The 26,639-nt window shown below is 46.4% G+C and overlaps 1 protein-coding gene across 12 annotated transcripts in view; it reads right to left on the bottom strand.

The window, feature by feature from the left end:
- Positions 1 to 26,639, bottom strand: part of UBAP2L (ubiquitin associated protein 2 like) — a 127,936-nt gene that overhangs the window by 55,148 nt on the left and 46,149 nt on the right. For all 12 annotated transcript variants that reach the window (XM_030188166.1, XM_030188167.1, XM_030188168.1 and 9 more), the window contains 8 exons: positions 15,376 to 15,565; positions 14,979 to 15,018; positions 14,304 to 14,448; positions 14,114 to 14,189; positions 9,802 to 9,997; positions 6,076 to 6,164; positions 5,420 to 5,473; positions 4,899 to 4,980 (listed from right to left, as the gene is read on the bottom strand). In XM_030188166.1, coding sequence (XP_030044026.1) covers positions 4,899 to 4,980; positions 5,420 to 5,473; positions 6,076 to 6,164; positions 9,802 to 9,997; positions 14,114 to 14,189; positions 14,304 to 14,448; positions 14,979 to 15,018; positions 15,376 to 15,565 — 872 coding nt within the window. The remainder of the gene's footprint in view (positions 1 to 4,898; positions 4,981 to 5,419; positions 5,474 to 6,075; positions 6,165 to 9,801; positions 9,998 to 14,113; positions 14,190 to 14,303; positions 14,449 to 14,978; positions 15,019 to 15,375; positions 15,566 to 26,639) is intronic.

Raw genomic sequence — 26,639 nt, 5'->3', positions numbered from 1 at the left:
AAATTTAAACAAACAATTGCAACTGGCAACAACATACTTCTCCTGCAATTTGACATGTCCAGTGCCTTCGACATGGTCAACCATGGAATATTACTACACATCCTGGATTATTTTGGACTTGGGAGGAAACGTGCTCAACTGGTTCAGAGGATTCCTGACAACAAGATCATACCAAGTTACAACCAAAACGGCGACATCAGCCCCATGGACACCTGAATGTGGAGTCCCCCAAGAATTCCCTCTATCACCAACCCTCTTTAACCTAATGATGACACCGCTAGCCAAGCTTCTAGACAACCAAAACCTTAACCCATACATATATGCTGACGACGTCACAATCTACATCCCGTTCAAACACGATCTACAGGAAATCACCAACGAGATTAACCAAAGCTTCCAAATCATGCACTCCTGGGCAGATGCATTTCAGCTAAAACTCACGCAGAAAAAACACAATGTCTTATACTCACCTCCCAATATAACACAAGTAAATTTTCCACCATAACCACCACAAACATGTCCCTTCCCGTCTCTAACACGCTGAAAATTCTGGGTGTTACCATTGATTGAAATCTCACGCTTGAAAACCACGTGAAGAACACTACTAAGAAAATGTTCCACTCCATGTGGAAACTCAAAAGAGTAAAACCTTTCTTCCCAAGGGCCATTTTCCGAAACCTGGTACAATCAATGGTATTAAGTCACCTGGACTACTGCAATGCACTTTACGCAGGCTGTAAGGAACAGATTATCAAGAAACTCCAAACCGCTCAAAATACCACAGCCAGACTAATATTTGGAAGGACAAAATATGAAAGCACAAAACCCTTAAGAGAGAAATTACACTGGCTCCCACTTAAAGAATGGACCACGTTCAAAATCTGTACGATTGTTCATAAAATTATTTACGGAGACGCCCTGTCCTACATGCTTGACCTTGTGGACCTTCCATCCAGAAATGCTAAAAGATCTGCCCGCACTTTTCTCAATCTTCACTTCCCCAACTGTAGAGGATTAAAATACAAACTAACTCACGTGTCCAGCTTTTCATACATAAGTACACAGATGTGGAATACACTTCCAAACCATTTGAAAACAATTAACGAAATAACGAGCTTTCATAAATCGCTGAAAATTTCTCTCTTCACCAAAGCTTACCATGAGAATCCATAACTAACCACAACACTTCACCACTCCTCCCTTACTATAACTGCCTTCTTCCCACAATTGCTTGATTAGATCGACTGTTAGCCTTATTACTCTTAATATATTTGTAACACCAATTGTATCTCTTTACCCTGAAATGGCGATGCCATAATAGGTCTTTGTAAGCCACATTGAGCCTGCAAATAGGTGGGAAAATGTGGGATACAAGTGCAATAAATAAATAAATAAATAAATAAATAAAATAAAGGCTTGTTTCAGTGAGCCTTCTATCCTGTAGGTCTTTTAGGGCAATGTTGTTTTAGTCACTGCTGTAACAAGGGAGTCCACCCTGAGAATCTGTAATTTATCTTACTCCTCTGGAGCCAATGGGTAGAGGCGAGTCATAGCCTCAGAAATAAGAGTACCGAGTTCCTCTTTATGAAACGACCTCAGTACTTTCCTTAGGAGGGAGCTCTCTAACGGCTCCTTCAACGATGGCTCCTCTAAATAGACCAAGGCCACATCAGATAAGGAAGGAGAAGAGGAGTTTGCCCACTCCTGGAGGTCTAAACGCAATCTCTTAGGAGCTAGAGGGTCAGTGGGAAGAGAAACTGAAGCACCCTGCAGCAACTCTGACTGTCCCTGCTCCAGTAGATAGGCCTGGTATAAAAGCAATATAAATTCTAGAGAAAACAAAGATCCCGATGCAGCTGAATGCTCTGTCGGGCCCCGAGGCTGTAAAGTGGCAGTTGTGCTCCATACATGATCAGACAGAGGCTATTCCTTACTGCCAGCTGGCCCTGACAAAGTGGCGCCCATTCCCACACTCTCTGTGTACCAAATTCTAAGATGAGCTGCAGACATTTCCTCCACATCCCGCGGGATTCCTGGCTTGCACGCACTGTAACACCCTAATGCCTTCCAGTGGGTCCCACAGAGGGAACACCGCTTAACTGCCTCCACGATAGTCGCCACTCACCCCAACTGTCACAAATGCAGTCCCAAGCGTTAAGTCAGGATATCTTCCCTACACCAAGCAGAACTTGCAGCCCTCCGTTCTGAGTCAAACTTTAGTCTGACTTACCACTGCCTGCTGCTCCATCCATGCTCACAGTCTCCAAAGGATCAAGACTAATACTCTGTCCCACGCTCTCCAGTAAACACCTTTCCTTCCTTTTTTTTTTTTTTAAAGGTTGTTGTGATGGAAAAGGATAGCTCCAGAGGAAACAATGGAGAAGTGAAGGGAGGGAAGAAAAAAAATTTGTGGGGCACCAGATATGACTCTGCAGACTCAAGCCACCCACAATGCTCACCTGGGGACCAACTGACTATCTGGAACAGGAGCAAATCACTCGGGACCAAAGGCTGAGAAGGGTGTCCATCCACCTGCTGGAGACAGAAAATACTGAGGAGCTAGACTGGATGCCAAGAGAGATGTTTCCGCTCACTTTTCCGTTCTCTATCTCCATCTGCTGGTTGATGGACACAACTATTTCACAGGTTCTGTAAGTAGGAAGTATGTAATAGAAATCCTGGCGGAACCTCTTATGGATTTATTAAATAGATCTTTAGAGATGGCAAAGGCTCCACAGAATCGGAGATGAGCAGATGTGGTCCCTCTTCACAAAAGTGGGGGTGGGAAACTAGAGGCTGGTAAGCCTCACGTTGGTGGTAAGAAAAATAATGGAGTCATTACTGAAAGACAGTTAACTTTCTAGAATACAACACGTTGCAGGATCTGAGGAAACATGGTTTTACCAAATGAAATTGCTGCCAAACAAATCTGATTTCTTTGACTGAGTGACCAAACAACTAGATAAAAGGACATGCATTAGATGTAATCCACTTGACTTCAGCAAAGCCTTTGGATAAGGTTCCTCACAGAAGACTCATGAATAAGCTGAGACGTATGAACTTAGGACCCAGTGGTAAACTGGTTGACCGACAGGCGACAGAGGGTGGTGGACGGTAAATGGAATCCGCTCGGAGGAAAGAAAGGCGAGTGCCTCAGGGATCAGTACTGGGGCCGATTTCATTTAATATATTTGTGAGAGACACTGCCGAAGGGTTAGAAGGAAAAGTTTGCCTTGTTGTGGATGACATGAAGATCACAGAGTGCATATTCCAGAGGGAGTAGAAACCATGAGAAGAGAGACCATGAGAAGAGATCTCCAAAAACTAGAAGAATAGTGTGACAGAACAGTGTGTTTTTAAGCTTGTAAAATGTATTGGGTATTTCCTGGTGTATTTCTCTAGTTTGGCCAGCAGGTGGTGCATGTTTTGAAGCTGCTGCAGAAACAAGGCTTTTTTCTTTGCTTAAGCCTTTTGGAAAGGCAGTCTGCAGTATGTTTTCAAAGTTGTTCTGGACTCAGATTCGCTCAGGAGCTCAAGTTCATTTGGAATGTACGGGCTTTTGCTCCCGTCTTAGCCAGGAAGAAAAGAAAAGAAAAGAATCTCTTTGCTGAAGCTCTGAACAGTTCTATGTCCTGATCTTCCCAGGTACTTTTTAGAAAGTAAGCAAATGTTTAGATCATTTTATAATTGATCCACATTTCAGTTACCTGTTATTGATTGCTGATTGCACTTTTTCTGTTCATTGTTCAATGTATTTAAGACAATAAACATTCCATTTATTTTATTGCCTCTGCTTGTCTGGACTAATAAAAGAATCCTAGTGGTTTGTATGTTGGGTCTGAGAGTGCTTTCTGGGAACTGTGGAACCACTGGGAGAGCGTGGCCTCCAGTAACGTAGAAATCACAGGGGATAATTTGAGAGCAGGAGACTTGCCCAGAAGCGGTTGGGACCCAGTCAGTAGGAGGAGGGTGCTAGTGTAGAGCACAAGCAGCAGGTGCAGGCGGACCCGAGTGCTACATAGAGAAGGGTATAACCAGCAGAAGAAAGGTGATGTTGTTGCCCCTGTACAAGTCACTGGTGAGGCACCACTTTGAGTATTGTGTACAGTTCTGCAGGCCGTATCTTGCTAAAGACATAAAAAGACGAAGTGGTTGAGAAAACTGACGAACATGGTATGGGGTTTGCGCTACAAAAGATGTATGATGACCTGAAGATTATACCTGGGAGAAAAGGAGAGATGGGTTGATATGCTAGTTTTCAAATATTTGAACGTCTGTATTAATCTACAAGAAAACGTTTTCCAAAGATAGTAAGGTGGTGGTAGAACTAGGTAGAAATGATAGTTTAGCCTTTTGAAGGGTTGTTTAAAAAGTCTGCAACTTACCCCTAGACTGCTGCTGGTTCATTTCTTAAATTTTATATGAGTTGGGCATGATGTTCACTCAGCTGTCTGATTAAGTAAAACATAGTTATTTTTTGGTTTATATTTATTTGCTTTCCATATTAAGAGTAGAATTTTTTTTTATTAATAACAATATACCAAGTATTTGTAATGCATACAAAAATAAATGAAGTGTCCTATGTATTCCAGGAAATGGATGAACTGAAGCAAGCCCTAGGTTGAGATCATATTCAGCACACACTGACTCAGAAGTGAGATTCATTAGTATCACTGTATAAGAAAAACTAACCCATTTCGAGGCACTGTGCTGAGAAGCAATGACCAGTCATGGGAAAATCCACCTCCAGACACCTAGCCCTATGGCTCCCCATTTCTCCTCCCATCCATGGAACAAATTTCATTTTTGGAACAAGAAGGAAGAAAAGTGATGCAGTCTCAAACTTCCTGTAACACCTTACTCATTTAAGTAAGACTACAGGGAGCATTTGTTCTTACCAGAATAAGGATTGCTGGTCAAACTTCCTTCTCTTCCAGTTAGCGCTGTGTTGGGGGTAGGAAATGGGATGCTGTAGTAATCCTGTAAAACAGAGGACATTATCAGAGCATGACACTCCTCTCCCTCAGACCACCACCACAATGGGCTACAAACAGGACATTCTGGAACGTACGTCTTGCCACCTACTGCACATGTTCTACCATGAGTGCCCCCGACTACTATGCGAGCTCCACAGGGGCCATATCCTCTCTTATCTGTCGATGCCTACTGCGTGGCTCCACCAGGACCTGGCCCCTCCACACCTGCCATTGCCTACTGTGCAGGCTTCACAAGTATGAGAGGCACGGAGGGAGAGGGCCAAGTACTGCACAAGCTCTTTGGGGCCCACCCTCTCGACAAGAACCGTGCAGACTCCACAGGGGCTTTCCCTGTCCATGCCCCTTACTGAACAATGTTCAAGTTGAAGTCCACAATATTTTACAAAGCATTCCACTTCCCTTTTAAGAGAACTGGGACTCACCAATGGAAATCTTGTTTGAAGCATCTGCAGGTCATCATACCCATACACCTGTGGCTACGAAAGAAACGTTGGATGAGAATCACACGCCTAAACCAAGATTCTTGCTGTACCCTGTGTTTTATTTATTTTATCATTTATAACCCACCTATTAACTAGGTGGGTAACAAAATACACACATAATACATTATGATGTACTTGTACCAAAATACCTGGAAGAAAGATAGCAATAATATCAGGAGCCTCATGTTACTAAAACTAGATTGCAGAAATGGTCAGTGGGAGTCTGCTCCATCCGGTCGGAAAAACAAACAGAATTTTGATTTAACATAAGATTTTGGTGTGACCAGTGATTAGGGGAGCAGCAAGCACATCTGAATGTAAATCTCACTCCTCCCGCTGAATTAAAACAAACAGCTAATAAGTAGTACGGACCTCAGTATTGCCAATTATCAGGCTTAGATTCCACTTTTACAATCTGTCGCAGTCAGATGTTGCAAGTTTAATCAGACTGTTAGCTTGCATCTGGTATCAACTCCTTTTCCTCTAGTGCCATGTCCCCTCCAGTCAGTGTCAATAAAGGCATACAGTCATGCTAACAAGGTTCTGGTCCTGGATACCTCCAGCACCTTCACACACAAAGAGAAAGCCATCCTTACCGGGTATGCATGCAAGAGCCCTGGCGCCATGATGTATGGATTAGGTAACAATGGTGGAACTCCAGGTGGGAGGTTGGGAGGTGCCTTTCCTAGAATTGCCAAAGAGAAGATTTGAACAAATCAACATGCAGAGAATAATCCACAAGAAAATTTCGCTCTCACCATTTATTCAGAATAAAAGAACCGCATTACTCTCAATTGCTACCCTACAGTCTACATGCTTGCTCTCCCTGCGCCTTCCTCCACCACTCACTGCTCTATAGTAAACCTATCAGCACTCATGGTCCTTCATCCCTCAACACACAGTCCTACAGCTCACACATGTCTGTGCTACCCTGCTTTCAGTCTTCTTTCATCCAACCCATGAGCTAAACAGCCCACTCTAGAGGCAACACTGTATGCTCTTGAAAGCAGGATATACTAATGCCTGTAGTATAGGAAATGAGGTTCTGAATCTAGAGGACATGAAGGAAAAAGCAGATTTGGATGTAGTGGAAGTCCACGGAGACATGGTTCATAGAGAACCATGACTCGGATATAGTTAAACCACGCGATAATCTGTTCGTGAAAGACAGGGTAGGAAGAAAGGGACAAGGAGTGGCATTATACGTTAAAGGTAATATTAAAGCCGCACAATTGAAGGACCCTACAGAGTAAGGAAGAGACATTGTGGGTCAATCTAGAAAGAGGGAGTGGAAAATATGTTTATATTAGTGAAATATACAAGCCTGCTCCATAGACAAAAGTGGATAGAAATTTAATTAAAGACATTCAAAATATAGCTGTGAAAGTGAAAGTAGGCAATTTTAATAAGCCAGATGTTGATTGGGGTATCCCTACTGCAGGTTAGAAGCAGGGAGATCCTGGATTCTTTACAGGGGGAACTATTCCAGCAGTTGGAGACGGAACCCTTGTGAGATGCGGTCATACTGAAGGCAAGGAAAGAGATTAGCCTTTGTAAACCAAGAGATCACAGAAAGAGGAAGACAGGCAAAAATATGTGGTAAAAGCTAAGAGAAGCTGGTAGTCAGGAAAGCAAAGATGCAAACTGGGAGGGGGGGGGAAGAGAGAGCCAACATGGACATTTTTTTTTAGATATGTTAGAGATAGGAAGAAGTGTAAAAGGAAAAATTAGTTCTTACCTGATAATTTTCTTTCCATTAGTCCCAAAAGATCAATCCAGATTATGTCCATCTACCAACAGGTGGAGATAGAGAGAACACCAAAGCTCTGCCATATAGGACCCAGTGTAGCAGCGTCGTGTTCAGTATTATTGATACCCAAGCAGTGAACACCACGAACCACAAGAGATAAATCTCCTGCCTCAATAGAATAGCAACAGAACAAAAACAATCACCCAATCAAAAGACCCTTCGAACGAAAACATCGAATGGGCCAATGCGCCTAAGCTGTGAACTTTTGTGTCTGGCAGTAATACACCCTGTTCCAGGTTCCTCTGCTGTTGTTCCTGGCACATGCCTCCCCCCACCCAGGTCAATTGTGCATTGCATCTGCTGTAATTCCTGGGATTTATTAAACGCCTTTATGAAGAGACTCGCCAAAGGCGTGTGTCCATCCACCAATAGAGAACACAGGAAGCCTGTATGGCAGAGCTCTTGCGTTCTAACTCCACCTACTGGTAGACAGACATAATTCTCAAGTCTCTAGATTGATCTGCGGGATGCTAAGGAAGTGGCATTGTGAGACTCAAAGATGAAGAGGAAGAATATGTAGAAGCTGATGAACAATAAGTAATTCCACCTTAAATATTTCTGTTCTGTGTTCACAGCTGAAGAACTGGGAGCAGGACCACAGAAGGCAAACACAAATAGGAATGGAGAGTGGTAGTCCCTGAACAATTTTCAGAGGACAGCATTCATGAGGGGCTGGCTAAGCTAACGGTGGAGAAAGCAATGGGGCCGGATGGCATACATCTCAGGGTACTGAAAGAACCTAGAAAACACACACATATATATATCTTTACTGAAACCACACAACAATGCCAAAAACAAAAGAAAGTCCCAAAAGAAGAAATGTAACAGTACATCGTGATAAATTTTCAAGTTTCACCCCCCCACCACCCACACATATACTACAAAGGATCAGACCGCACATGTTGTTTCTTCATGGCAGTCTGATTTGCAAATAATAGCAGATGAAAGCCCTAGCACCCCCCCTCCCCTCCCTGATGTCAATACTTCAAACTATAAATTCAACTGGTAACTATAAGCACAATGTGGCAAACGATTCCACACTTGGGACTTAATTTGTTGAGAAGTCTTCCAGGCTGTAGGAGACCACCGACTAGCATCCAGTCTCTCCATCGTCATTAAGTTGAAAAGTTCATTCCTTCAAGCGGTGGCTGATGGAGTTGCAGCCTGTCTCCAGCACATCAAAATATTCTTTCCGGCTAAAAAAAAAAAAAAGCCTTACGTAGAAGGTTAGGCCCTGATCTCAGGCCCAATGAAACAAAGTTCAAAAACAATTGAATATCCACCCAGAAAGGCAAGCGTCTACCCAGTATTGCAGAAAGGTGCAGCAGCACCTGCATCCAGAAAGGTTTTGTTAAGGAGCAGCTCAAGAACATATGCACTCATGTAGTCAGCTCAACCCGACAACGTGGGCATTCAGCTGTTGCCACCATATGAGCCAAAAATACTCGATTAGGGGAAATGTTCAACGGAGCAAAAACATATTATTGTTCTTGAAAAGATGATGAACATGTAATACGCTTCCGGTGTTTCATTAGCAACCGCAGCTGATCACCTGTAACTCGTTCTTTCATTGATAAAGTCTTATTTCAAATGTCAGCCAGGGCATCTTAATCAAAAGAAGAGCCAGACTGCATTAAGCTGATCTGATAAAGAGAAACTTGCTTTAGATGTTCAGGAAAAGAGCGAAGTAAAAGTCTACAGCATCTTCATTCAAAGTGGAAGCATCCAGCGCGCTCACACAATGGTGACCCTGACAGTAAGCAAGCCAGTCACCAGATTGCAGACCCTCCCCCCTCCTGAAGCTGTTGAAAGGACTTCATGGATCCTGCATCAGCCACTAACTCACGGATGTAATTTAAGCCACACAGATTAGGAACTTGGGAATTGTGATAGATTCAGTGTTCTTATTTAGAACATAAGTGCAAGTTTTGCTTCGTTCCCTGTCTTTCAGATTGCGAATGTTGTCTCCATTTAAATCCTTCTTGGCTGCAGTCTATTGCCTAGATTATAATGCAACATTGTGTATCTCGGTTTGCCAAAGTATTCTCTTCAGATGCTTGATAGGCTGGTCTCACTATGAACATATTACTCCTTGTTTGAAGCGCTTGAAATGGTTACCGCTACAGTGGCGAACTCTGTATAAGTTGTTGACTATGATTCATCAAACTATTATTAAGACTGCTCACTATTTGAAAACTATTGTACAGTGATATATGCCATCTCGACCTCTGCAGCTTGATGCAGTTTAGCAAATCCTTAAAGACTTATTTGTGACAGCATATTTTTGAAGCAGCTCTAGTAGTCGTGTGATGTAATGCAGAGATCAATATTTTTTTAGTTTGCATGTTAAGTTTGTAATTTCTTTGTTATATTGATGGTATTTTAATTTTATATGTTCATATTTGGAAACCACCTAGTTTGTAGGCGGCCTATAAATTTTTAAAAAATAAATAAATAAATCCCTGTCTGGATAAAAATCTTTCATCCCGAACACACTCCAGAGTATTATTACCTGAACTTGTTGCCACAGAGCTGCGAGTTGAAACTGTGCCTGTTGAGTTACTATTCAGACCAAGACCCAGGGTATTGACATTGCTGACCAGGCTGGAAGGGACAGTGACAGTGGGAGAAGCTGGGACAGTGCTGGAGGCTGTGGAGAACGTTCCGGCAGAAGCATGGAGGCTGGGTTCACTTTCTGCACTGGTATGCTGTCAAGAAAGAATGAGCAGAAGCCCTTAGCATTATACACACCCAAAATGTTGTCAAGCAGCTAAACTCTGAAAGAACAATCTTGCAAGTGAATATTTTTAAATATGAAGTATTCAATAAATGAACTTTGAAAAATTAGTGCTTATCTTGGAGTCCTACTAGACCAGTCTAGAACCTGTAGTTATGACTGTCGACCAGCAGATGGAGACATAACAAAGCATTGTGAGCCCCTTCTCTATAAGGGCACTCTGCAGCCTTGGGAATTCAGTACTGTGATGATAAAGCAATAATGACCACACAGCAACACAAACTGTGAATTACTTCTATCCAGACTTCACACTCTTCCTTTATTATGCTCTATACTTTTTTCAAAACAGCAAGAAAACAGTAACAAACAAAATTAGGTGTAAGTAGCCTAGTGGTTAGGGTGGTGGACTTTGGTCCTGGGGAACTGAGGAACTGAGTTCGATTCCCACTTCAGGCACAGGCAGCTCCTTGTGACTCTGGGCAAGTCACTTAACCCTCCATTGCCCCATGTAAGCCGCATTGAACCTGCCATGAGAGTGGGAAAGCGCGGGGTACACATGTAACAAAAAAAAAAAAATTAGAGAGTGTGGGAAATCAGGACCAGTTTGGTGTGACTCAAAATGCAGCAGCCAAAAAAAACAAACAAGATGCTAGGAATTATTAGAAAAGGGATGCAAAATAAAACCAAGATTATGCTGCCTCCAATGCTCCATGGTGCGACTGCACCTTAAGTATTGCGTTAAATTCTAGTCACTGTATCGCAAAAAAGATATATAGGAATTAGAAAAGGTTCAAAGAAGAGTGACTTAAATAATAAACAGGACGGAACTCCTCCCCCATAAGAGGAAAGGCTAAAGAGGTTAGCCCTCTTCAGCTTGGAAAAGAGACGACTGAGGGGGGATATGATTGAGGTCTATAAAATCATGAATTGTGTAGAACGGGTAGAAGTGAATCAATTTTTCACGCTTTCAAAAAGTACAAAGACCAGAGACACTTGATGAAATTACATGGAAATACTTTGAAAACAAACAGGAACGAATATTTTTTTCACTCAAAGAATAGTTAATTTGGGGGGGGGGGGGGGGGCACGTGATGCTGTAGCAGCGAGAAGACACGAATATAGCTCCTGAGCCCCAAGTCCCATTATATAACCAATTTTTAGTACCTTTTGTGCTCCTACATTACCAGGACTGGTTGCCGTGCGTGTATGGACAAATTTATACATGGGAGTGGTGACATGTCGTCTAGAGTGGGGAAGAAGCCCCAAGAGAATTTACACCAGTCTAATGGCAAGATGGTAACCTTACTCCCAGTAGCAATCTTGGAGATCACAGAGATGGTTTTGGTGGACATTACGAGTGCAGTCACAGGGGCATTAGGATGCCGATTTGAGACACTATCGGGACAAATTTCGCACTTAAAACATTTACTTACTGAAACGCAGTCACATACCACAGAATTAGAGGCAAAAGTGACGGCCCTTGAAGACACAAGGGTACGTGGAGTCAGCAGATCTGGAAGCTCTGAAATCTCAATTACAAAAAACGCAGACAAATTAGATGACTTGGAAAATCGTTCAAGATGGGGTAACTTGCAGTTTTTAGGTTTCCCCTGACACCGTAGCGGACTCCTGCCTCCTTACTGTTTGGAGGAATGGTTGGCAGCTGAATTCCCAATGTGGGAAAGTCTCAGGATTACAAGCTGCAGTGGGCACATCACCTTGGCCAGAGAGGTTCTAGAGATCTGAGGCCCAGAGTGGTGATTGCAAAATTGCATAATTATGTGCACAAAGCCGAAATCCTGTGACAATACAAAACAAAATTCCTTGCAATATGATAGAGCGCCTATCCTATCAAGATTTTTCAAGACTATTCGCCTATGCTTACAGAGAAACGGAAGCAGTACTACCCGATTTGTGCTGCATTGGCAGCCAAACATGTTTGCTTTTTATTCTTATAACCGTTACTAGAAGTGTTTCATGATGGGCGTTGGAAGGTTCTAGACACGATCGTGGCTGCCCAAGACTTTCTGAATACTTTGCCTTTGTCTGGGGGTGATGCTACCTCAGTTGTATGACTATTACCTAGGCACCTGGTGCATTGCCCTCTTGACTACTTTAAGGTATGTTTATTGCTAGCATTTTTTCCGTTTAGAGGACTGGGGCTCAGGGCGGCATCATGAACAGGCCCTGCTGACGTTCCTGTTTTATCAGGGATGTGTGGCATATATGTTGTTTTTGGTGGGGGGAAAGGGAGAGGAGGGGGAGGCTATTCATTGCTCCTACAGATTGCAACCGGATTGTTTACTGCAATACCATGGTCTTGTGTATGGCCCCCTCCCTGCCCGTCTTCAAGTCTTTGCTTAAAGCCCACCTCTTCAATGCTGCGATCGGCACCTAACCCTTACCGTTCAGTGAATCCAGACTGCCCCTATCGGACCGACCGTTCACTTGTCTGTTAGATTGTAAGCTCTTTGAGTAGGGACTGTCTCTCTTTGTTAAATTGTACAGCGCTGCGTAACCCTAGTAGCGCTCTAGAAATGTTAAGCAGTAGTAGTATGTACTCGGGGGACTGTGGGACATACAGAGCACTGGTGGTGTGCGGGAAAACAAAAGTGAAGACTATAATGCCTTTATAATCAGTCCATGGTGTGACTATACTTCTAATATTGTGTTCAATTCTGGTCACCACATCTCAAAAAAGATATAGTGGAATTAGAAAATCCACAATTTCGGGAATAACATGTATAAAATGTTTGTACGTTTGAGTAGCTTGCCAGGTGCCCTTGACCTGGATTGGCCGCTCTCGGGAACAGGATACTGGGCTTGATTGACCTTTGGTCTTTTCCTAGTATGGCATTACTTATGTACAGAGATGGGAGACGAAAATGATAAAGAGGATGGAATGACTTCTCTGTGAGGAAAGGCTGACGCGGCTTGGGCTGTTCAGCTTGGAGGAAAGACAGCTGAGGGCAGATAAAATAATGAGTGGAGTGGAACAGGTAGATGTGAATTGATTGTTTACTCTTTCCAAAAATACTAGGACCAGAGGGCATGCGATGAAACTACAAAGTAGTACATTTAATACGAATCTGAAAAATTATTTCTTCACTCAACATGTAATTAAACTCTGGAATTCGTTGCTAGAGAATGTCGTAAAAGTGGTTAGCTTAGTGGGGTTTAAAAAAGGTCTGGATGGGTTCCTAAAGGAAAAGTCCATAGACCATTATTAAATTGACTTGGGGAAAATCCACTATTTCTGGGATAAGCAGCAAAAAATGTACTGAACTTTTTGGGGATCTTGCTAGGTATTTGTGACCTGGATTGGGCACTGTTGGAAACAGGATGCTGGGCTTGATGTTCTCAGTCTCCATCTGCTGGTGAGCGAGCATAACCATGCATCAGAATCTGGACTAGTCTGGAGGGTTAACAAGGAATTGTAGTCAAAAATTTGAATTGAACCATAACATTTTAGTTTTATCTTCATTTAAGGGAATGAGATAATAACCAGGTACTAACATTTCTAATACACCTATTTATAATGACTGACAATTCAGCCAAATTTGAGTTAACAGGGATCAAGACAAAAATGTCACAGGCATAAGAATATAACTTTTCTCTCACTCCTAAAACAATTAAACACAACAAACTCATGCAGATATTGAACAAAATTGGAGAAATATGTGATCTCTAAGAAACCCCACAAGGAAGGGTCCAAATTTGTGAAAGTTCTCAATTTTTAAGTACCTGATAACATCTGTTCTTCAATTCTGATAATCTAAAACAATAAAACTTCATGATTTACTATGTCAAAGGCAGCAGATACATCGAATTAGAGCAACTGGAACAGTTCAGACTGGTGGGGAGAATTCCACAGTGTTTTAGGCTCTATGTTACAATCAAAATTGTACAGCTCCTGGAGCCACAGTGCAGACAGACCAGCTACGGACCAATGTATCTGTTAGCTACAGAAGCTGAGCGGCCTTCTAATAACCGGAATTAGAAGAGAATTGGGAAGGAAGCAGAGCGGGATGGAGTATCTAAGAATGACTGTGGAAGTGGGGACATACCTCAGAGTACCTTTACTTACCAATAAAGTTGTTCCTGCTGCCCGGCCTGCAGATGAGGAGGAAGGTGGCAAGTTGTTCTGCTGGATAGATAATGAGCTATAGAGAAAAGAAAAGAAACAAAGACACACACAATGGAAATGGCTCCATTTTTCTCCACTTCTAAAAATTACACCTCAGGCCACAGCATCCTCCTGGCATACCGTCTCTTACCTGCTGTGGTCCTCACTGTGAGCGCTCAGGCCTGATGAGTGCTGACTGGCTGAGGTAAGCAGTGTCGACGTAGAAACGGTGTCATTAAGAGGTGCGATGCTGGCAGCAGTGGGAGAATCAGGTTTCACTGCAGGACCCGTAGAACCTAGTGGAACATGAACAGCACGTGTCACCTAGAAAACTAGTAAGAATTGGGTCTAAAATACCCAGCATGGCACAAGTCACCAGATCAAGACAATAGTGGTCAAGATTTGCAACTGGAAACAAGAGCAATCTCCAACAGGAAATAGAATTAAATATTCATATAAATACAGTAATTGGTATATAAACAAAGGTAGCCTGACTTGGCCTCACTTTGCTCTCAATTGCTCCGTCAGGGGAAACACCAGGTGGTGGTTAAATTTAAATCACTTCTTTCATGGCAATCACATATGGTCTGATGTCTTTCCCAAACCAACATGTTGCAGTGAGAAATAGAGATGGATTGCTCAGAAACGAGTGGCAAAGAACATCTGATGAATATTCTTTCAAGTTTCAAGGAATAACACATTAAGAAAGGAGGCACGCTCGAGCAGAGCCACACAGGAAGAAGCTGGCGAGGATTGGCATACTATCACTTACCTTCATATCTCAGAGCACACATTTAATACACAGTCTAACGGTGCCCTAACTCACCTTCCACTGTTGGCGTCACTTGTGCAGAACTGAAGCCACTCTATAAAAAGAGAAGGTGTGATAGCAATTATCTTCAATTCACCAATAAAGTAACTGAACCGCATCTAAATGCACCCTCCCCACAGCTGAATAGATCATTTTAACACTGCCTTCAGCTTTTCATGCTGGTCATCTCTCCAGCACTGCATAGCGAAACGGAACAGATTTAACCTCCCCACAATGAAAGACTCCTCCTACCCTCCCTGGGACCCTTCCTATTAACACTGCCTAGAGTTTCCCTTTCATCTGGGAAGGATAAGCACAGTACTTTTAAATCCACCAGGACGACAGGATCAGCAATAAACAGATCTATTGATGCCTGCTAAAAGCAGAGGGTTAAAGCACTTCCGTCAGATACCTTGGCCTGAGACAAGTCCTTCTGGGGAGAAGAAGAGAGGGAGTTGGGGTACCGCCGGGTCTGTGTGGATCTCTGCTCATACAGCGGTCCCTGAGTACTGCTTGGAGATGTGTATGTTGCTGTTGGGATGCTGACATTCTGGTACACAGCTTCCTGGTTTTGATTAGCTGAAATTGTAGATGATGATTCACTAAAGAGGAAAAGAAAGATATCAATATTTACAGCATACCTTCCCAGTCACATGATTATTAAACATAACAATATTCTTTCACAAAAGCTACAGTACATCATTCCTCTACTGGACAGAAACTACAGGATTCACTGCAATGTGTCTCTATAAACCAAACACTGCTCCATGCCCTATGAAACTTTTATCCAATATGACCCTAGTTTTGCACTTGAAAACTCACTCAGTTCATGTGATAAAGGAAAAGGTTTTTTTTTACCTATGAGTTTTCTTTCCTTGAGTTATGCCCCTCTACCAGCAGACAGAACAAATTGTGAAGCCATGCCATATATAAAATACCATGCACCATAAACCCAATCAGGATTTTCACTAACATGCAGACAGCACGCCCCTCTAAACAAACAAACAAAAAAAAAGTCTCCCCAGGGCAAGAGGGACAACAAATCCTCAATCAGAAACTCACTGGAGTCCCCACCACACATAAAATGAGAAGAGGAGGAAGAGATCTCAAAGCACTAACTCTAAACACAACACAAGTTTCACCTGCATCAGTGTGGGACTGGAATAGTCTAACAGAACGCAAGGAAAGCAAAGTTTCCAAAGTTTATTAAAAATTTGATATACCACCCATAGGAATGAACTTCTGAGTGCTTTACAATACCCGTCCCAAAAGCCAAATCCAATGTAGCTTAGGAAAGGAACTCAACGACAACTGTCACAGCCCTGAAAATTTCCACTGGGCCTCTAACGGAATGGGCTCTAAAGCTCTGAGGTGGCACACACCCAATGGTGTGCTGGTAAATGCCCCTCTCTCTCCCCCCTCATGTGAGAAGTCTCGGCCTGCTGCTTAGAGTCGCAAACAAGAAGCAGGGAGCAGTGGCAGTCTATTTGACTGATGTGGCTCGGCATCCCTGCAAGCAAAGTAAAAGGGAGTTCAGGAGAAGGCCAAAGCCCGTATTTTGGAAGTTAGCTGTTAAAGTAGCCACAGGGAGCCTACTTTAACAACCGGCTCCCAAAAGTCTTAAAAATGTAACAAATGGCTCTCACAAGCTGGTGAGAGCCCGCTCCAGCACATCAATGAGCACACCCCTTCAGAAGGTACACCATGAAGACTTGCCTTTGAAGTGGCCTCATCCATTTTAGGATATGTAAACATTACAAAAATCCGAACTCACAAAACTCATTAAACATCTCCAAATACCACAGAAGGGCCCAACTCACATTAAGTATAAGGAAAGCCAAAAAGTCTCTTCCACAATCCTTTTGGCAAAAGAAAGGTAAGAGTCCACCAGATTCAGTTGGAAGGTGGATATGCTCTTCTGGAGAAAGGATCAAAACCCCTGCGTGTTGGTGAAAATGCTTGAAGCTCTGAAACCCTCCTGGCAGAATAATTAACAAAAAAAGAAAAGATTTTCAATTTGTCCTGCAAATTAAGGTTCCATGAGGGCACAGATATGACACACCCTTCAAGAACCAAACATCTGGTGGCCCACTGCTGCTACACTCAGACAGACCAGTGTTGCTACCTGAACCTTCAGAGAACCGACAGCTAATCCCTTCTGAAAACCATTCTTCAAAAACAGCCAACATTTTGGCAAGGTGGTTCAGAACAATGCAACAGCCTACTCCACGCACCATGCTTTAAATAGCCTAGAAACTCTCAAACATGCCACTGAAGTCAACCTCTTCTGTACCTGACAGTCAAGATCAGTGCGGCTAGATACTCCTTAAACCTCAGCCTTGCTCTTTCAAGGACAATTTGCTCTTGAACCAGACAGCCTTTGCCCTGTGGAAGCCTGAGAGGATCCCTCACCTGAAAGCAGACCAAGTCTGTGTACCAGGGCCACCTGGGTCAGTATGGTGCCTCCACCACCACCAATCCATGGTGTGACATGATCAACAGCAAACCAAGAAGTAGTGAGAGAAACAAAGCATCCCAGTCTAAGACCACTACTGTACCAGTACATCCAAGCCAGCCAATCCCCATTCCTTACTGGATTACTGAAGACGGCATGAATCTTCCTGTTTCACTTTGATGCCACCTGTCACGAAACAAATAGCACCCACCTGGGGCTAATCCTGCAGTCACTTACAGGGTCTGTCCCCAGTACTGCTCAGGCCCGCCTGCACCTGTGCACGTGCTCTATACTGACACTCTCCTCCAACTGGGTCCCGCTCGCCTCTGGGCGAGTCTCCCACTCTCAAGTTATTCCCCGGTGATTTCTAGGACACTGGGGCCACACTCCCAGGAGTCCCTCAGGTCCTGGAAAGCACTCACAGACCCAAAACACAAACCACTAGGATTCTTAATCAGTCCAAGAAATCTGAGCTAATAAACTAATGGGTTTATTATCACAGACTAGAACAGTGGATGATATAAAACAGGTGGAAAAACAACAAGCAATAACAGGTAACTAAATAAGGATCAATATTAAAGCTATCTAAACACTTTGTCACTACCTGGGTAGCACCTGGGGAGTTTCAGGAACTGCTGAACAGGGTCTCAGAGCAGAGATGCTTACCCTCTGCATGCCCTCTCTGAGATTGGGGAAAATCCAGTATCTCCTGGCTGGATTTGAATTCCAGGGCTAATCAGAGCCCAGAGCACCAACTTTGAAAGTATCTGTCCAAATGGCACTGTAGGTTGTCTTCCCACAGGGCTTAAACTAAAAAGTAAACAGTCTTTTCTGCAGCAGCTTTAAAACAGAGAACAAACACCATCCGCTGGTCAAAAAAAAGAAATATACTGCAGGAAAAGATTAATACAGTTCACAGGCTTGAAAACCCCCTGTTTCACCATGCCACCAAATTCATGACTCGAGAGCCCCAATGGACTCTGATAGAAGAAGCTGCCTCACTTAACAGCTCCTAATTTCCGGAGTCCAAGGTGGGTGGGTGGAGTAACCACCTAATGGTTAGTGCAGTGGGCTGAGAACCAGAGAAAACAGATTCAATTCCCACTGCAGCTCCTTGTGATCCTGGGCAAGTCACCTAACCCTCCACTGCCCCAAGTTCAAAAGAGAGTTTTGAAAAACCAACCAGAAAAAAAAAAAAAAAAGGTTAGTTTTTGAGCCCACTAGGGCAGAGAAAGCACAGGTATATATAATATGTAAATAGTTTTGTCTATACTACAGAAAGCCAGTATATCAAATGCTCAAAGTCTGCTTGAACATTGAGAGAGCCTGCTATGTGCACCACTAACAATGCCAGGAGGTGAGACTCAGCACAGACTGATGCACTCTTCATGCTGACATAGGCCACAGCCTTAGCCTGAAACAGCAACCAAAAGGCCTGCAGAGCTTGCTAACTTTCTCTCATTTCCAGATTAACAATCAATATGCTTCAGAGTCACCAGATCCAAGTCATGGGCTCTCCATCCAGTCAGAACGGCATCTGTTGTGAGAAAAATGCCCACTGTGGAGTCTCTAGATCCATTCCTTTCATCAGGTTCTTTGTATTCAGCCACCAGGACAAACTTGCCCTGGCCTGCAGAGTCCACAAGAGACAGGTGTTGTAGCTCTGGGATAAACAGTATTCCAAGATCAACAACTGCAATAGTCTCATATGTGCTCGATCATCACTGCCACAAATCTCAAGACCTGCATGTAGTCCCAGCCCAGGGCACCTTGGTTTTGAGCAAGACCTTCACTTAGGTTGTAACTTGACCAAAAACTCTGCTTGGCCAGAGAGACCTTCCCTTTCATAGTATCAAAGCAAGCCCCAAAGTATTTCAGCACATGAGAGGAATCCAGCTTGCTCTTTTCAAAGCTGATCGCCCACTCAAGGGTCTGTAAAATTTGCCCCCACACGTACTGTGGAATACTTGCTTTTGTCCTCCAACTTCATCCTGAGGAGCCACATTTCCATATATGGGTACATCACAATATCCTGTTTGGGGGAAGCTGCTGCCACCACAACAGCCACCTTGGGAGGGTGAACAGAGCCGTGGTGATATCACACAGCAGGGCCCGAAACTGGTAATAGCCCCTCCAGGACCAAACTCTCCAAATTGGAATATGCAGATAAGCTTCCTTGAGGTCCAGTATGACGAAACAGTGGGTTTCTGAGTCTAAAAACTAATAATTATTTCATGAAGTGTATTTCTACTAATTGGCCAGCAGATGGTGCTTATGTTGAGTTTTAAAGCTGTTGCAAAAAAAGACTTTTTCTTTTCCAGTTTAAGCTTATGGAAAGGCAGTCTGCAGTACCATTTGCCCGATACTTTCAAAATCAATGCACTGGGGCTCTGATTGGCCCTGGACTTCAAATCTAGCCAGGAAGTACTGAACTTTTCTTTAATTTCAGTGTGGGGTTAAAGAGGAGAAACACCTCTGTCCTGAGATCCTGTTCAAGACTTGTGAACACTTAAGTTCCTGAACTCCCCAAGTGCTACCCAGGTATTCTCCGAGGACAAGCAGGCTGCTTGTTCTCACTGATGGGTGACGTCCACGGCAGCCCCTCCAATCGGAATCTTCACTAGCAAAGTCCTTTGCTAGCCCTCGCGCGCCCGCGCGCACCGCGCATGCGCGGCCGTCTTCCCGCCCGAAACCGGCTCGAGCCGGCCAGTCTTCTTTCGTCCGCACTCGGTACGGTCGTGTTTTCGCCGTGTCGAGCCCCGGAAAGTCGACCTCGCGCGTCCTTTTTCCACGTGTTTTTTCTTCGGAAAATCCTCAAAAACTGTTTGGGAAGTGCTCCGGAAGCCCTCTCGGGTTTCGTTTGCCCCTTCCCGTATTTTTTCAGATTTTGCCCCGGTAAGTTTTCTTTCGTCGTCGGGGTAGGCCTCTTTTCGGCCTCGGTCGAGATTTTTCTCCCTCTAAGTTTTGGTGCTCATTTTCGCCATTTCGGCTTTTGATTTCGCCGGCGTGATTTTTCCGCCCATGACATCGAAGCCTTCCAGCGGCTTCAAGAAGTGCACCCAGTGCGCCTGGGTAATCTCGCTCACTGATAGGCACTCGTCGTGTCTTCAGTGTCTGGGGGCCGAGCACCGTCCTCAGAACTGTAGTCTGTGTTCCCTGTTACAAAGGCGGACTCAGGTAGCGAGATTGGCCCAGTGGAACGTTTTGTTCTCGGGCTCTTCGTCGGCATCGGCACCGGGGGCATCGAGTGCATCGACGTCGTCAGCGTCCAGACCTTCTTCCTCGGCTGCTAGTGTATCGGGTGCATCGAGGCATCGAGTCTCTGCATCGGCGCTGAGGCATCGGGCGACTGCATCGACGTCGGTGGTACCGGGACCTCGTCTGCTGATGTCGTCGGACGGTGGTGCATCGTCTGGAGTGCAGGTGAGGGCTGTCCATTCCCCTGCTGGTGGCGGTGAGCCTTCGGGTGGGTCTCCCCCTACCCTGAGGGCTCCTGCGGTACAGCCCCCCCGAGACCGACCTCCTTCGGCCTCGGCTCCGAGGAAGCGACGGCTGGATTCTACGTCCTCCTCGTCGGTGCCGGGGAGCTCCGGTGACATGCTTCGGAAGAAGTCGAAGAAGCATCGACACCGGTCTCCTCCCCGCGTCGGCACCGAGAGCTCTGGGTCGCCGAGGGAGTCGGCACCCAGCAGGCTCGGCACCGAGAGGACCGCTCACCCTCTGTTCAGGAGGTGTCGATGCGCTCCACTCTGGACAGCCCGGAACAGCCTCCACGCCCGGAACAGGTTCTGACGTCGACGCCTGCATCGACCTCTCTGCCTTTCTCTGCAGCCGCTCTGAACGAGAGCCTCCGGGCCGTTCTCCCAGAGATTCTGGGAGAGCTGTTGCGCCCTACCCCTCCGGTACCGGCGTTGCTTGCGCCTCCGGTACTGTCGAGCGTGGCGCCGGCTGGCCCATCGCCCGGGGTGAGGTCCCCGACGTCGGTACCGCGTGCGGTGCCGACTGCGGCCACCTCCCAGGAGGGCTCCCCGACTACGTCGGCGGAGGGAGCTTCGCCGATGCGGGCGAGGGAGTCTACCTCTCGACGCCCCCATCGTGGACGTGGCTCCACGGAGTCGAGCCGGGCGAGGTTGCAGACACAGGTTCGTGAACTTGTGTCTGACACCGAAGGTGAGGCCTCGTGGGAGGAAGAGGAAGACCCCAGATATTTCTCTGACGAGGAGTCTGAGGGTCTTCCTTCTGATCCCACTCCCTCCCCTGAAAGACAGCTTTCTCCTCCTGAGAGTCTGTCTTTCGCTTCCTTTGTCCGGGAGATGTCTACGGCCATCCCCTTCCCGGTGGTTGTGGAGGACGAGCCCAGGGCTGAAATGTTTGAGCTCCTGGACTATCCTTCTCCACCTAAGGAAGCGTCCACTGTTCCCTTGCACCATGTCCTAAAAAAGACATTGCTTGCGAACTGGACCAAGCCACTAAGTAATCCCCACATTCCCAAGAAGATCGAGTCGCAGTACCGGATCCATGGGGACCCAGAGCTGATGCGCACCCAGTTGCCTCATGACTCTGGAGTTGTGGATTTGGCCCTAAAGAAGGCTAAGAGTTCTAGGGAGCATGCTTTGGCGCCCCCGGGCAAAGACTCTAGAACCTTAGACTCCTTTGGGAGGAAGGCCTACCATTCTTCTATGCTCGTGGCCAAAATCCAGTCTTACCAGCTCTACACGAGCATACACATGCGGAACAATGTGCGGCAGTTGGCGGGCTTGGTTGATGCGCTCCCCCCTGAGGAAGCCAAGCCTTTTCAGGAGGTGGTCAGGCAGCTGAAGGCGTGCAGAAAATTCCTGGCCAGAGGGGTGTATGACACCTTTGATGTTGAGTCCAGGGCCGCTGCTCAAGGTGTGGTGATGCGCAGGCTCTCATGGCTGCGTGCCTCCGACCTGGAGAATAGACTCCAGCAGCGGATTGCGGACTCGCCTTGCCGTGCGGACAATATTTTTGGAGAGAAGGTCGAACAGGTGGTAGAGCATCTCCACCAGCGGGATACCGCATTCGACAAGTTCTCCCGCCGGCAGCCTTCAGCATCTACCTCTACAGGTAGAAGATTTTTCGGGGGAAGGAAAACTGGTCCCTACTCTTCTGGCAAGCGTAGGTACAATCCTCCTTCTCGACAGCTTGTGGCCCAGGCTAAGCCCCAGCGCGCTCGCTCTCATCAGCAGCGTGCGACTCAGCAAGGCCCCTCGGCTCCCCAGCAAAAGCAAGGGACGGGCTTTTGACTGGCTCCAGCAGAGCATAGCCGACATCCAAGTGTCAGTGCCGGGCGACCTGCCGGTCGGGGGGAGGTTGAAAGCTTTTCACCAAAGGTGGCCTCTCATAACCTCCGATCAGTGGGTTCTGCAAATAGTCCGGCAAGGATACACCCTCAATTTGACCTCCAAACCTCCAAATTGTCCACCGGGAGCTCAGTCTTACAGCTTCCAGCACAAGCAGGTACATGCAGAGGAACTCTCCGCCCTTCTCAGCGCCAATGCGGTCGAGCCCGTGCCATCCGGGCAAGAGGGGCTGGGATTCTATTCCAGGTACTTCCTTGTGGAAAAGAAAACAGGGGGGATGCGTCCCATCCTAGACCTAAGGGCCCTGAACAAATATCTCGTAAAAGAAAAGTTCAGGATGCTTTCCCTGGGCACCCTCCTTCCCATGATTCAGGAAAACGATTGGCTATGCTCTCTGGACTTGAAGGATGCCTATACACACATCCCGATACTGCCAGCTCACAGACAGTATCTGCGATTTCAGCTGGGCACACGTCACTTCCAGTACTGTGTGCTACCCTTTGGGCTCGCCTCTGCGCCCAGGGGGTTCACAAAGTGCTTGGCTGTAGTAGCAGCGGCACTTCGCAGGCTGGGGGTGCACGTGTTCCCATATCTCGACAATTGGCTGGTGAAGAACACATCCGAGGCAGGAGCCCTGCAGTTCATGCAGATGACTATTCGCCTCCTGGAGCTACTGGGGTTTGTGATAAATTACCCAAAGTCCCATCTCCTCCCAGTGCAGAAACTCGAGTTCATAGGAGCTCTGCTGGATTCTCAGACAGCTCGCGCCTACCTCCCAGAGGCGAGGGCCAGCAACTTGTTGTCCCTCGTCTCGCGGGTACGAGCGTCGCAGCAGATCACAGCTCGGCAGATGTTGAGATTGCTGGGCCACATGGCCTCCACAGTTCATGTGACTCCCATGGCCCGTCTTCACATGAGATCTGCTCAATGGACCCTAGCTTCCCAGTGGTTTCAGGCTGCTGGGGATCTAGAAGACGTGATCCACCTGTCCACGAGTTTTCTCAAATCCCTGTATTGGTGGACGATTTGGTCCAATTTGACTCTGGGACGTCCTTTCCAAATTCCTCAGCCACAAAAAGTGCTGACCACGGATGCGTCTCTCCTGGGATGGGGAGCTCATGTCGATGGGCTTCACACCCAAGGAAGCTGGTCCCTCCAGGAACGCGATCTACAGATCAATCTTCTGGAGTTGCGAGCGATCTGGAACGCTCTGAAGGCTTTCAGAGATCGGCTGTCCCACCAAATTATCCAAATTCAGACAGACAACCAGGTTGCCATGTACTACGTCAACAAGCAGGGGGGCACCGGATCTCGCCCCCTGTGTCAGGAAGCCGTCAGCATGTGGCTCTGGGCTCGCCGTCACGGCATGGTGCTCCAAGCCACATATCTGGCAGGCGTAAACAACAGTCTGGCCGACAGATTGAGCAGGATTATGCAACCTCACGAGTGGTCGCTCAACTCCCGAGTGGTGCGCCAGATCTTCCAAGCGTGGGGCACCCCCTTGGTGGATCTCTTCGCATCTCGAGCCAACCACAAAGTCCCTCAGTTCTGTTCCAGGCTTCAGGCCCACGGCAGACTGGCATCGGATGCCTTCCTCCTGAATTGGGGGGAGGGTCTGCTGTATGCTTATCCTCCCATTCCTCTGGTGGGGAAGACTTTGCTGAAACTCAAGCAAGACCGAGGCACCATGATTCTGATTGCTCCTTTTTGGCCGCGTCAGATCTGGTTCCCTCTTCTTCTGGAGTTATCCTCCGAAGAACCGTGGAGATTGGAGTGTTTTCCGACCCTCATCACGCAGGACGAAGGGGCTCTTCTGCATCCCAGCCTCCGGTCCCTGGCTCTCACGGCCTGGATGTTGAGAGCGTAGACTTTGCCTCTTTGGGTCTGTCAGAGGGTGTCTCCCGCATCTGCTTGCTTCCAGGAAAGATTCCACTAAGAGGAGTTACTTCTTTCTATGGAGGAGGTTTGCCGTCTGGTGTGACAGCAAGGCCCTAGATCCTCGCTCTTGTCCTACACAGACCCTGCTTGAATACCTTCTGCACTTGTCTGAGTCTGGCCTCAAGACCAACTCTGTAAGGGTTCACCTTAGTGCAATCAGTGCATACCATTACCGTGTGGAAGGTAAGCCGATCTCGGGACAGCCTTTAGTTGTTCGCTTCATGAGAGGTTTGCTTTTGTCAAAGCCCCCTGTCAAGCCTCCTACAGTGTCATGGGATCTCAATGTCGTTCTCACCCAGCTGATGAAACCTCCTTTTGAGCCACTGAATTCCTGCCATCTGAAGTACTTGACCTGGAAGGTCATTTTCTTGGTGGCAGTTACTTCAGCTCGTAGAGTCAGTGAGCTTCAGGCCCTGGTAGCCCAGGCCCCTTACACCAAATTTCATCATAACAGAGTAGTCCTCCGCACTCACCCTAAGTTCTTACCAAAGGTTGTGTCGGAGTTCCATCTGAACCAGTCAACTGTCTTGCCAACATTCTTTCCCCGTCCTCATTCCTGCCCTGCTGAACGTCAGCTGCACACATTGGACTGCAAGAGAGCATTGGCCTTCTATCTGGAGCGGACACAGCCCAACAGACAGTCCGCCCAATTGTTTGTTTCTTTTGATCCCAATAGGAGGGGAGTGGCTGTGGGGAAACGCACCATATCCAATTGGCTAGCAGATTGCATTTCCTTCACTTACGCCCAGGCGGGGCTGGCTCTTGAGGGTCATGTCACGGCTCATAATGTTAGAGCCATGGCTGCGTCGGTAGCCCACTTGAAGTCAGCCTCCATTGAAGAAATTTGCTGCGACGTGGTCATCTGTCCACACATTCACATCTCATTACTGCCTGCAGCAGGATACCCGACGCGACAGTCGGTTCGGGCAGTCAGTTCTTCAGAACCTGTTTGGGCTTTAGGATCCAACTCCACCCCCCGAGGGCCCTGTTTGTCTGTTCCAGGCTGCACTCTCAGTTAGTTGGTAAATTTTTTAGGTCAATCTCAGTTATGTACTCGCCGTTGCGAGGCCCAATTGACCATGGTTGTTGTTTTGAGTGAGCCTGAGGGCTAGGGATACCCCATCAGTGAGAACAAGCAGCCTGCTTGTCCTCGGAGAAAGCGAATGCTACATACCTGTAGAAGGTATTCTCCGAGGACAGCAGGCTGATTGTTCTCACAAACCCGCCCGCCTCCCCTTTGGAGTGTGTCTTCCCTTCTCTTTGTATTGCTACATATGAGACTGGCCGGCTCGAGCCGGTTTCGGGCGGGAAGACGGCCGCGCATGCGCGGTGCGCGAGGGCTAGCAAAGGACTTTGCTAGTGAAGATTCCGATTGGAGGGGCTGCCGTGGACGTCACCCATCAGTGAGAACAATCAGCCTGCTGTCCTCGGAGAATACCTTCTCAGGTATGTAGCATTCGCTCTAACAAGCATTAGATAATTTTAATGTTAATTCTTTGTTTTGGTTATCTGTTATTGTTTGCTGTACGTTTCCATCTGTTTTTTTCCAAATGTTCACTGTTCAACTTTTTCATGATAATAAACCTATAGTTTATTAGTTCTGCTGTCCTGGACTAAGAATTATGGATTGTGTTTTTTGGGTCTGTGGGTGCTTTGTAGGAACTGTGAGACCACTGGAGTGTGGCCCCACTGTTCTAGAAATCACCGGGGAATAACCTGAGAGTGGGAGACTAGTCCAGAAGCAAGCAGGACCCAGTCAGTGGGAGGAGTACTAGTATAGAGCACGTGTCCAGGTGCAGACGGGCTTGAGCAGTGCAGAGGACAGACCCTCCAGGTGGCCGTGGGGTTAACCCCAGGTGGGTGCTAGGCATTTTGTGACATCCAGCATAGTCAGGAACTCCCCATCACACTGTCACTACTATTGATGATTGCAGGTCTCCATGTGGAAATGTGGAACAT

Source organism: Microcaecilia unicolor, chromosome 14 (genome assembly GCF_901765095.1).
Source record: "Microcaecilia unicolor chromosome 14, aMicUni1.1, whole genome shotgun sequence".
NCBI lineage: Eukaryota > Metazoa > Chordata > Amphibia > Gymnophiona > Siphonopidae > Microcaecilia > Microcaecilia unicolor.
This window is presented reverse-complemented; position numbering and strand designations above follow the sequence as displayed.